General features: G+C 36.8%; 1 protein-coding gene and 1 pseudogene across 1 annotated transcript in view; both read right to left on the bottom strand.

Annotated features, from left to right (window-relative positions):
- Nucleotides 1–1,434: 1,434 nt before the first annotated feature.
- Nucleotides 1,435–5,986, bottom strand: LOC125938766 (proteasome subunit beta type-3-like; annotated as a pseudogene).
- A 291-nt stretch (nt 5,987–6,277) lies between these two features.
- Nucleotides 6,278–13,134, bottom strand: part of OSTM1 (osteoclastogenesis associated transmembrane protein 1) — a 39,956-nt gene continuing 33,099 nt past the window's right edge. The window contains exon 6 of the mRNA XM_049654102.1: nt 6,278–9,067. Within this exon, the coding sequence (XP_049510059.1) occupies nt 9,012–9,067 (56 nt within the window). The 3' untranslated portion in view covers nt 6,278–9,011. The remainder of the gene's footprint in view (nt 9,068–13,134) is intronic.

Genomic DNA, 13,134 nt, shown 5'->3' on the forward strand with positions numbered 1-13,134 from the left:
ACTCATCTAGCAGAGATTAAGTAGATGGGACTCTTGCCCAGAAAAGCTATTATATACAACTTAAGATACTAGTTTTAAGGGCAGCAATCCATGGTACTCAGCACTAGTTCCAGCCTGGAATCTTCAGTGCTTAAACTGGAGTGTTCCTGAATGGTAAGATGGCATTTCTCTCTTTTCCATTAAGTATGTTTTCACCATTTATGCTTCTCATGGGCAGCTGAAGGACTTTTCTTCAAGGTCTCAAATCTCCTTCTGAGTGGAACTGCTACAAAGACGCCTTCCAACATAATGTATAGTGCAGGGATGTATCTTATCTCATTCACACATGCTTTCCTCAAGCAAGTACTGCTCTTACTCCAAACGCCATTCACTGAGCAAAGGATACAAAAGGGAGATATATAGTCCCTGAACTGGAGAAGATTACAATCTAGCCAAGAGAGGAGGGATAATAATCACAAATATAAGGAACCCAGGAAACAATGCGAGAGGGTGTATAATCCAATGCCAGTTGCACAATGCAGTCCATAAGGGAAAAAAAACTAGTACTTACTGAGCAATATGAAGCACTACATATTGGGCATTGCACTGTAGGCTCTTTGTATACTTAATCTCATTTAAGTTGCACAATAATCTTGTGAGAACAGTATTATTACTTCCCATTTTCACAGCCCTCCCAAAGTGAAGGCTCAGAGAAGTAAATTGCTTGCCCAAATAAGGGGAAAAACAGGAGTTTAAGCCCAGGTCTGATTGATTCTAAAGCCCTCTTTTTTTCTGTTATGGCAAAGTGCTTCCTTAAAAAATATGAAGAAAGAGCAGAAGAAAATCCTAAAAGATGTAGTGAAAGGAGGGGAATTGGATCTGAGTCAGAATGTATCTTCAGTCCAACTTAAAAACAACAAAGTTCATTACTAGTACCTATTTGAAAATCAATTCTACTTCCAGAAACAGCCTAAAGAAATAAGCTTTCCAGGTAATGCAATGACCTTAAAACATTTTAACTCCAAAAATAATCCCCTCTTGATGTTTATGCCATTGTTGTTTTTATCTATTTATTCTTTCATATACACAGATATATGAATATCTATCTATATATTAGAGAGAGAAAAAGAGACATCCCACAGAATATTATTGTTGTGTCCAGTCATTATTATTTAAATTTATCTATATATTTTACCCTTTTCATCAATCTTTTCTTCTTATACCTGAGTTTCCATCTAGGGTCATTTTACTTCTCCCTGAAGAACTGCCTTTAGTATATCCTTTAATATGTAGGCCTGCTTGTCAAAACAAAACAAAACAAAAAGAAAAAAAGAAAAAAAATATGTAGGCCTACTTGTGAGAATTTTCTGTCTTTATGTCCATAGATGCCTTTATCTCCTTCTTAATTTTGAAAAACATTTTTGATTGGGCATAGAACTCTAGATTGTCAATCACTTTCTTTTAGCACTTTGAAAATATTCCATTTGTCTTCTGGCTTTCATTTTCTCTTGAGAAATAAGCAATAAGTTTAGTTATTGCTCTTTTAAAGGTAATATCTTTTCTCCAGCTGGTTTATAAGATTTTCTCTTTGGTTTTTATCAACTATGAATGGGACTAGGTTGTTTTGGTTTGTCTTAAATTCTTCTTGGGCATCTTCATTTGTGGCAATGTTTTTCACTAGTTTGGAAAATTCTCAGCTATTATGTTTTCAAAAAATTGCTTTCATCTCATTTTCTTTCTCCTTTGCTTCAGGGACTCTAACTATATTTATATTAAATCTTTTTAATGCAACCCCTCTGTCTCTTACCTACCCCCTCCCCAATCTGTATTCCCAAACTTTTTTCTTTCCCTGTTTCCTTATGAAGATACTCTTCTAACATATTTTGAGTTAACTCTTTAACTATGTCTTATTTGCTATAAAACCTTTCCATTGAGTTAATTTCAGCTACCATATTTTTGGGGATTTGGTTCCTTTTAATGGCTTCCCTAACTGCCAATCTTACTTTTTGTTTTACCTCTTTACCTTTTGTTTTGTTTTTGAAAGAAAAACTATTTTACTTAAAAAAAAAAAAAAGTAGGCTCTGGGAACAGAAGATTAGTCCATTTGAGCCTTCAGTGTCCTGGTGATAATTTTGTCCTTCTCAATGATGTGGACAATGGCGCCCATGCCTGGCATTGCATCTTGATCCACAGCATTCAGCATGGCTTGTAGGATGGTTTCAAACAGTGTTCTGGATCCATGTTAGGCTCCCAGAAGGACTCATACATCCCATTCTTGTTTGGAGTAGATGTCACTGACCACAAAGTCGTCAGTTACCATGGGGTTGCTGATGAGGTCTAGAGAGCAAATGAAGAGCTTAAAGGTCTTCAGGTTCAACCCAGGGATTTCTGGCTCTGTGTAGTAGGGGCCAAACCATCTCTGTACAAGAGGTTGGCCATGATGCTCATGAGGGTATAAGCCTTGATCTGCCAACCATCCTTCAGCTCATACAGGTTCAACCAGAACTTGAGTTGCTGGGAAATAGTCTGGACATCAGTGATAAGCCCAGTCAGTCCTATATACAGCTGATTGCCCATGGGAAAGAACTTCCGAAAGTCCATGGTCACCATCTGGGCCTGGATCCCAAAGTGCCTGTCAGCAGCGATAGCCACACAGTTCTTCCCTTTCAAGGCCATGACGGCCCCTCCATTATAGGACATAATAGACATAATTGCAGTATACTGGGACCTCCAATAGCCACAATTCCAGTCAACTGGTTAAGGCCCTCACTGCCTGTTTTACCTCTTTGAATGTATTAAACAAATTGTTGAGCAGTTTGCCATCAAGTAAAAACAGTTGACAATAAAGAAACAATCAGCGAGTTCTAGTCCGACTTAGGATATAGAAAGCCAGTAAACACTGCTCCTACCAACTATTTTGCTTTGGGAAGAGTACAGGAGGAAGAGTAGCAGCCAAAAAAGTAAAGGTAAAAAACCCGAAATGTTAACAGAAGTTTAAAGACCAAGTATGGGCTAGAATGACAACTTAGAACCCCTGGGAGCCATGGTACAAAGTGTGTGCCCCATTTGCCAGCACTTTTCCATAGGCCTCCCTGGGTATTCACAGGAAAGACTGGGTGCAGATCAGGAGAACTGAAAGAGCCTCCCTTTGGTGAGACAGGCATGCAGATGACGGCCAGCTACCAATGTGAGACAGGCATGGGGCCCATGTCCATCTTCCACACAAAGAAAAAGCCATCTGCCACTAAAGGAGTAGTACTAAATCTTCTTGCCCCCTGGTCCCAAGATAAGGTTGGCTGTGGCAGAAGAGGAGTTGAAGCAAAAGCCATCAGATGCTGGAGGAAGGGAAGAAACCTACCAGTCACCAGGATCCTTCACTGATACAAAGCAAGGTCTACTGTCAGTGAGAAAGGGACAGAAAACTCACTCCCATTTAAGACCTCCCCCATTACAATGCAGTGTCCGATTGCCATGGGGGAGAAGAAGGCCCACCCTAAAGCTCAAGAGCCCAGGACCTGCATGAAACTGAGGTTAGAGGGGGGAGAAACAGTGCCTGCCCCTACCATAAGCCTTGCACAAAGAAACAAGCAAGAGACCCCTATAGCTGAGGAAGAGACAAGACCATGGAGAGAGATCCCACTTAGCACAGTTATACACAGTCTGCTGAAAGTTGAAGTAGGAACACTGAGAAGAACTCTCTTGGCATTCTAGGACACACACCAAACACAAAGTAGCTGCACAAATTCCATCACTGGAGGAATTTGACCTGTGATATACTGAAGGTAATGATATTAACAATAAAACTCAAATCCAGATCAACTACTGATGGGAGGTCTTCAACCCTCACTCCTCATACTAATAGTCTGATAGAAATGTTTGCTCAGTTGCAGGTATGAATACTAGTTATTTCAGTTTCTACTGTTCTTTTTCATGCAATGTCTGGCATTTAGGCAAAAATTGTAAGATGAATTAAAAATCAAGAAGAAAATGACAATGGTGTATTGTCAAGAGATGAAGTAATCAAAGAACTAGATCCAGAGATAGTTCAGATATTGATACTATCCAACAAGAACTTTAAAATAACTGTGATTAGGGGCACCTGAGTAGCTCAGTCAGTTAAGCAGCCAACTCTTGATCTCAGCTCAGGTCTTAACCTCAGGGTCATGAGTTCAAGCCCCATGTTGGGCTCCACACTGGGCATGGAGCCTACTTAAAAAATAAAACATAAAATAATATAAAAATAACCATGATTAAAACACTAAAGGATCTAGTGGATCTAGGAGAATACAAAGAAAAATACACCTAGACACATCACAGTAAACCTGCTGGAAATCAAAAATTAAGAAGAAATCTTGAAGGTAGCCAGAAAACAACAAAAACATTACATACAGAAGAACAAATACAAGAACTATAGCAGGACTCTCTTCAGAAACTTTGCAGTCCTGAAGGCAAAGGAATGATTTCTTTAAAGTACTGAAAAACTTAGACTTTACCACAATCCCATCAGGTCATTTGAATTTTTGGTGTTTGTGAAGCTAATGGGGACAAAGAAAAATGGTGGCACTATGGGAACAAGAGTAAATGACAGGGCTTAAATCCAAGGAGCTGGGTGGACTTGAGAGCCAAAAGTGACATGGATATACCTCGTGAAAGCAGACTATCAATAAGCTAGGATCTCAACCCCCAAAAGGGTTTTCCAGAGCCTGACCAGGTCAGTGACTGCATTCTCTAACTCACTTCCAGCATGGTGGGGTTGGTTACAAGCAAAATTTCAGTACCCATGTAAGTAAGCACCTATCCCTGGTGTTTCAAAGACACAGAATGAGTGGTGCAGATTTGGTGATAATAGCTAAACTACAAAGGATAGTTCCTATGATTCCATCTATTGTGGTATCAGGAGACAGGGGGAAAAGCGAACAAAGAAAAGAGGACATAAACCGAGCAGGAGGAGCCAAAGCAGCTAAACAACAATTTCATGTTTCTCCTGAGATGCTGGGTTGGAGCAGGATTAAGTCCTGAGTGGATGGCGGGCAAAGTGTGGCAAGTAGTGTAATTTCAAGCAGTTTTAGCCCTTTCACAATGTCCATCATTTTCCAAAAGCCTCCCCCAGTAAATATACAATCTAATACTACTCCTAGAGATTTCCATTCCTAGGTCCCTCCTATATAAATATTTGGGAATCACAGGGGAGAGGTGTGAGGGGAAAGAGTAAATGTGGAGATTCTACTTGCTCACTCACACTCTTTACATCCTGTGCTAGCTGTTTGCCCACACCGTAATTCTCCAAACCCATAAGGAGAAAAGCAAGAGAAAGAGCATGTGTATGTGTTGGGGGGTAAGGTGGGAAATGCAGTCCCTAGGTTGTAAAAACAAAACAAAACAACAAAAAAACACTGCCTTGTTTAGTGAAGAACAGCCAAGATATAAAGAGGATTTGGATTTTATTTGTTTGTTTATTTATTTTGAGGATTTGGATTTTACAAAGCCACGGTCAAGCCCTTTATATCTCAGCTCCTATTACATTACTGGCAATAGCACTTCAAATGAACATAGAAAATGAAGTACTAATAGGAGGGAGAAAGGGAAGACATAACTTCCCCTCTGGAAACAGGGATGACTGTCAAGCTTTCTCTTGTGGGCCTCTGCCTCTGAAGATACACATTCTGGTGACCAGAAACCTACTTCCTTCTGCTTACTCTTCTGCTTCAGAAGTCAAAACAGGATAAGCTAACAACTTCCAATCCTCCTATCTACACTCTAGTTGTCTACAATTACTCCAGAAATTACAGCTGTTGAATTGTTTTTCACTTCTAATGCTATTGAGCAAAACTTTTGGATACAATTCTGGTACTTAGGTATGACAATGGAGGATTTACTACAATATCTAGCTAAAGATGGGCTTATCATTCATTCCTTTTAAAGGTTTGAAATATTTTGATTGCATTTAGGTACTGGGATGGATGTTTTAAAAAATACATCTGTTTATCACAGGAAAAAGATTTTGTTAATAATTTTTTAATAAAAAATTATTATGGAAAACCTCCCTACTTTAAGAAGCATGAATTAGTCATATTATCTTCTAAAAGCCCTCTTTAGTTCCAAGGAGACAAAGAAAACTACTGGTCATTAAGTATGTTACATGTATGACTAATATTTATTATACCCGATGTAATAGTTTAGAACAAGCAACCCTGGTAGAGTTGTAATTTTTATGTGTTACATGTATAATTCAGTATAGGCCGAAGCTCTTTTTATAATCAATGTGATCATTTTTTGGAATTTTGGATGAGCAGAGTAGAAAAACATTTGATTAGGTATTTCAAGTCTCAATTTTAGATTTGACTATCAAACAATGGCTCAGTCATAAATAAGGAGCTCCATGATGTTCTGCTTCCTCAATTGAGAAGATAGGAAATAAGTGATACACTTTTTAGAGGGAATTCATGCAGCGGATGGGTTAGATCCAGCTGTCTTTAGGGATCCATCTGGCTCTCGGAGTCTGTGACCAGATGACCACTATTCTTGTAGCTCAGAAAACAATGTGCTTGGAACATAATTTTTTTCCTATCTTCAACAGGTACATAGGTTACTGGTGTAAATTTTGCTTTTTTAATTCATTGCTGCTGATGTCTATTATTTATAGATGTCAAGTCTTTCATCAGGAATGCAACCCCAATAATAACGTTCTGGAAAAACATTTCGGTTTATAAGGAGTACACTGCAGTAGAAGTACAGCTCATCCATGAAACATTAGAAAATGCTGTCCCATTAGAAGTAACCTTTACCATCTACACTCTGGTGGTATTGATTTAGAGTCACATTTTAAGATAGCTATCTGATGCTAGTTCTACATCTCAAATCCAAACAAAAAAATAAACAATCCAAAAGTACATTTTTATTAACAACAAAATGATTAGATGGTACTTTTAAAGTAGGCATTTAAACTCAATGCCTGAAAAACTGATGTGTGACGTTCAATTACATCTGAAGTTTTAAAAATATATCTTAAAAAAATCAAATATGGTGCACTGCAGTTTTTTTAAGTTACTTCCTTTATTTCAAAGTGTCAAAAAGCTAAAGATGCACACACATATGCTTATGTGTCTCAGAATTTAAAACTATGCAAAGAATTTATCTGTATGACTAAAAAATGAAGTATTTACACACTTCAGTGTAATGCTTAATACTTATTTTTGAAATCTATTGCTGATGCTATGTTGAAAGAGCAATGACTCAACCAGAAAAATAGCAAAGGCTATCTTTTCTTTTCTAAAGTGCTTATTTGCAACCATACCCAAAAGCAATGGTTTTTAGAAATACATAACATTGAAAGGTGATCAAAGAGTCACTACTTACAGATTCAAATATGCCATTTTGTAACTTTGCATATGTAAACTGGTTTTATCTGCATTAATGAAAGATTGCTTTCAATGGCCCTCAACTATATGCTTCAAATCAAGACAGTGTTATTAGTATCAGCAGCATGAACAATGACAATGACAGAATAAACCCCAGCACATTTTAAATGGATCACAGCCCACTAGAAAAACTGTAACGGCTTTTGGATATGTTACATATCCAAAGATAAGCCTTCTTTTTCAACTCTACATACATAGTAAACATTAAAAAAAATTAAAAACACTTTCTTGCCTCTTTATAGAGCATTTTACTATATATGAAGGGATTAAAATTCTTGTACTATTTAACCTAATTCTTGTTTCTATACAGAGCAGGCTTCACATTCTCAACATTTAGAACAAAGCCTATTTCCACCAAGAAAGCAAGAAGGAATTAACAAATGAAATACCTAACACTAAAAACCTGAGGGAAAAAAACTGTGAACAATTCTGAAATGAAGCTTTTTTCTAGAAAGGTTGATACAAACATCCCAAAATAGAATTTGCATTCTGATAGTGAAATATCTGACTTCATTTCTATCATATCACATTTAACTGATTTAAATAATTTAGAAAAAAAACAGGCATCTTAACCTAACTGCTTTCTGTATCAGACTCATCTTAACTCATGCCCTCAACATGAACCATTCGACAGTCTTCTCGTGAGCACCCCCCACGTCCCTATTTTCTGAACCTTAAGGTTTTTTTACCCCTCCTCTCTCTCCCCTCCAAAAATCTCCATATATCCCAAGAGAATCTCCATTAAAAAAAAAAAAAAAACAAACTTAAATACATATTGTGAGAATGCTACATTTGATTTAAAGTAGTAATAAATTATAAATTGCCAAATAACTTAATGTAATTCACAATGCAAATCCCTGGTAGAAAAAGAATCCATCTTGCCCTGAATATAATACAGCAGTCCAGTGATTTCAAATTATTTAAGAAATAAAGGCAAAAATAAGGTGTAAAATACAACACTATTTATAAAAGTTAAGTAAGAAACCAGTTACCGTAAATCTTTTTACAAAGATAAATGTAATGTGCCTTCCTGCTTCTAAAAATTGTTCGGGAGGTTTCTAACTAGTGGTTTCAAAAATCACTTAAAGTAAACTAGAGATTGAATTACATATTATTTGTAATGTATGACATATTAAATATATATATAAAACAATAATACTGCAATGGTAATTTAAATTAATCTTTGGACCTGCTACTTTTTGGCAAGTATATTTCTTTTTCAAAGTCTTTGCTATAATTAATTAATTTTTAAATGTTAGTTTTCAAAAACTTTGCTACTAAAATACTATATTAATAAGGAGATACCAGAAGTCTCAAGTAGTAATAATACGCCTACAAAACAAAACAAAGATTGTCCTTGCATCTTTTGTTATTGTAACAAATACTCTTTAAAATAGACAACATTACTTGGCCTGGAAATTAAAAATACCCAAACCCTTAAAAAAGGAACAAAAAAGGAAAGAAAAATTGAAAATCCTTATTTAAAAATAAATCTGAAGTCCTTGCATTTCTTAGGAACTTGACTTGTCAAATCAGTTTATCTTCTTTTGGACCAAGCTGCATCTCCTACCATTCACCCATGGAACAGGACGTTAATTCTCCGTTTTGTAGATTTCAGTTTGAATTTTCTTGAATGTTTGCAAAGCTGGTACTGGACTTGAGACGTTTGGCTAGATAAATCAAAAGTATTATATTTTAACTCAAATGTAATTCTCTAAATGTAATTATTCATTATTTTTATGTAAACTATAGTATTCATCTAATAATTCTATGTTTGAATCAGAATAGACTCAATCTTCTAAGAATTAAAACCCAAGTCTATTTTTTTCTACCAACCTCAAAAAACGTAACTTTGCTTGAAGCCACACATGACTTTGTTAGAAGCAGCACCAAATAAAACAGACATAATTTATATCATCTTGAACATCACAATCTCAAATATGTAATATAGGTTAGAGTATTCTACTTAAAAATTGTAAGTGTTACAAGGTACAATAATAAAATTGTATATTTAAAAGTCTAAGTTAGTAGGGTGCCTGGATGGCTCAGTTGGTTAGGCATCCAACTCTTGATTTCAGCTCAGCTCATGGTCCTTTTTTTTTTTTTTTTTTTTTAACATTTATTTATTGAGAGAGAGAGAGCATGAACACAGGAGGGGTACAGAGAGACGGGGAGTCAGATTCCAAAGCAGACTCCAGGCTCTGAGCTGTCAGCACAGAGTCCGACATGGAGCTCAAACTCACAAACCGTGAGATCATAACCTGAGCCAAAGTCAGATGCTTAACCAACTGAGCCACACTGGCGCCCCAACAGCTCAGGTCATGATCTCATGGTTCGTGAGTTCAAGCCCTGCATCAGGCTCTGCACTGACAGAGGGATTCTGCTTGGGATTCTCTCTCTCTGCACCTCACTTGCTCTCTATCAAAAATAAATAAATATGTGGATCCTGAGAAACTTAACAGAAGACCATGGGGGAGGGGAAGGAAAAAAAAAAGGTTAGAGAGGGAGGGAGCCAAAACATAAGAGACTCTTTTTTTTAAATTTTTTTTTTCTTAATGTTTTTATTTATTTTTTAGACAAAGAGAGACAGAGCATGAGCAGGGAAGGGGCAGAGAGAGAGGGAGACACAGAATCCGAAGCAGGCTCCAGGCTCTGAGCCATCAGCACAGAATCCGATGTGGGACTCGAACTCACAGACTATGAGATCATGACCTGAGCCAAAGTCGGATGCTCAACCAACTGAGCCACCCAGGCGCCCCAAGACTCTTAAAAACTGAGAACAAACTGAGGGTTGATGGGGGGGGTGGGAAGGAGGGGAGGGGGGGTGATGGGGGGCACCTGTTGGGATGAGCACTGGGTGTTGTACGGAAACCAATTTGACAATTAATTTCGTATTAAATAAATAAATATTTTTTAAAAAGTCTAAGTTAGAAATCCAAATCTAGATTTCTCTTAAAATAATTCTATAATGTCAAAAAATTGTCAAAAAAAAGTTGAAAAAAACTTAAATGGCTTACAAAAAAAAGTTACATTGAGTTATATTACATGTGCACAGACACACAAATACATATGGCTGCTAATAAAATATGTGCAATCAATTTTGATTATGATGCTAATGGGACTGAATCATTAGGGTCAATAAAGGAAATCATGGCTATTTTGCTTGGTAATGTTTGTGCTTATAGTTAAATGTGAATGTTTCTCATGTTCCATAAATGAAAAACAATTGTGCCATAGTAAAAGTATCTTACATTGGATAACTAGGAATCTCTCTACTTCAGAGGCTTTTAACATGAGAGTAGAGGTTGTGGTCAGAAGGTCTGCAATGGGACCCAGGCATCTGTTTTTATGTTTTGTTTTAAAGCTCTGCAGACAATTCTGATATGTGTTCAAGGATGAAAACCAGTGTTCTGGTTTCTATCAGGGTCTCTGCTAACCACCACTCTAAGATGACAACATGACTTTCTGGACCAGTGTATTGCTTCAGGCTAAACTAAAGGGCAACTTAACCTAAAAAACTGCCTAAGCTAGAAGTCTACTCTTAAGCTTCTGTGGGTTTGGGAGACAAACTAAATCAAGAGGGTTTCTTCCTATGTTGTTTAAAATTACTAGAAATAATAGTTTCTCACTAATTACCAAGTTTATTAAACTAACCAGGTGCAATGCCAATGAGTACATGTATCTACAACCTCCTTGCTTCCTTATTCTCTAATAAATCCCTATATCCTTCAAAATTCTACTCCAGGGGATATAAAAGGAGAGGGGAGGGAAGGGGCAGGGAGGGGAGAGGAGAGGAGAGAAATTCTACCCCAGAGATCTAGGGATGAATTCCAACAGCCCTAATGCAGAGTTGGTCTCACTCTCTGTGGGCCAACCACACTGTATACCTTTAACTACATCGGTTGTAATAATTGGATTATGGTCAGTGTGTTCTTTGAGGGCACATATTGTGCCTTGTTCCTTTTTTTTTTTTTTAATCGCGAATTCCTACCACAGGACTTAATAAATTGGGGTATATAAAATTGTGACATAAAAAAAAAACCAAAAAAACCAATGTCCATGAGATAACAGCACAAGAATTGTTTGCTTACACTAGCATTTCCTTAAATTCATAAATCAATTCATAAACATGAAACATCACAGGTAATATGCAAAAGTTCTGTCAAGTTTTGGGAATATAATCTCAGAACCTTTAATTTATATTCAGGTACATTATGGAGATCATAAAAAGGAATTTCACAGGACTAGTTATTTTAAGGAACACACCCTAGGAAATGCTAACATTAGATACATGTTCTTTTATCCAACAAATATATTTGAGCACCTAATATAGGCCGGGTACTTTCTAGATACTGATATAGTGGTGAACAAGACAAAATCCTTGTTCTGATGGAGCCTCCAGTTGAGTCAGGAGAGCAAATAAGATAGAATATAAATGAAAAAGTTAAGTTAAAAAGTGTCATCACAGATGATAGATATAGGAGAATTGAAAGAAGGATGTCTTAAGGATGGGGGTCATAAAATGTATCTTTGAATAAGTATCTTTGGCCTAAGACCTGGATGACAGGAGCCAGTCAAGGAAGGTAGAGAGGGCCAGTGTAAGAGCTTTGGGAAGGGGGCAGTGTGAATGAGTTTGGTGTCTGAAGGGAGCAAAAAGGCCAGGCTGCCTACATACAGCATCACGAACAAAGAAAGGAGTGGGTGTAGTGAGTTTAGAAAGGTAGATGGGGAGGGAGGGGCAGGTCACACATAGCTTAGAAAGCAGACCCTGGAAATATGTTTTGAGTTTATTCTAGATGCAACAGGAACACAGGAAGGTTTCAAGTGGGAGAAAAGCATAGTAAAATTTGTGTTTGAAAAATTACTCTACCCACTATATGAAGAATGGATTGTTGTGGGTCCAAAAAATGGAAGCAGGGATACCAGGTAAGGGACTCCTGCATTAGGGCAGATAAGAGATGGGATGGCTTGGGCTAAGGTATTAACAGTGGAGGTAGAGAAAAGATAATTTAAGATACATATTTGGAAGTACAGCTGTCAATACTTGCTGATGGAGTGAAAAAAGGTAGGGAAGAGAATATGGGAATAGGGAAATAATAAAGAAAAGAATTAAGAAAGTAAAGATAACAAGGTTTGTGGCTTGTACAAGCAGATGGATGAAAGTGACTTTGAAAAACCCTGATCAGAAGCAATAAGTATCTTCCACAGAGTTAAACTGATTTGCAAGGCAAATATGATGCTAAACTTTAAAAGTACACTAAGCCTTGAAAAAGAAAGTTTCTCAATAGTGAGGTCCCTGCAATATTTTGTTAAAACTGTAAGTAAGTACTTTTAGGACTCATTTATTACATATTTTATAGAATGCTAGCAATCTTTGAAAAGCTTTGCCAAATGCACTCATATTACAGACTTTCCCCTTTATTAGCTAGCTTTTCAAGGTGACAAGACATTACAAATTCAGTTCAAGCTGATCTGTAAGTAGCTTTTTTTAGTTAAATATATTAGTGAGGTTAAATAAACTGTGAAGAAGAAAGGCTAGAAAGAAATTTATAAAGGAAAGAAATTTTATATCATAGGTTCCTAGACTAGGAATAATATTTAAGAGAAAAAAAAGCCTAACTTTTTTCTACAAAAGACATTCTCTATTTTAAAAATTAAAATTATTAAGGGATAAGCCCATACCTTCATTCTGATCATAAACAAGAAACCCACTAGACTTAGAAGCCACTCGTCTTCA

This window comes from Panthera uncia (genome assembly GCF_023721935.1).
Source record: "Panthera uncia isolate 11264 chromosome B2 unlocalized genomic scaffold, Puncia_PCG_1.0 HiC_scaffold_24, whole genome shotgun sequence".
Classification (NCBI taxonomy): Eukaryota; Metazoa; Chordata; class Mammalia; order Carnivora; family Felidae; genus Panthera; species Panthera uncia.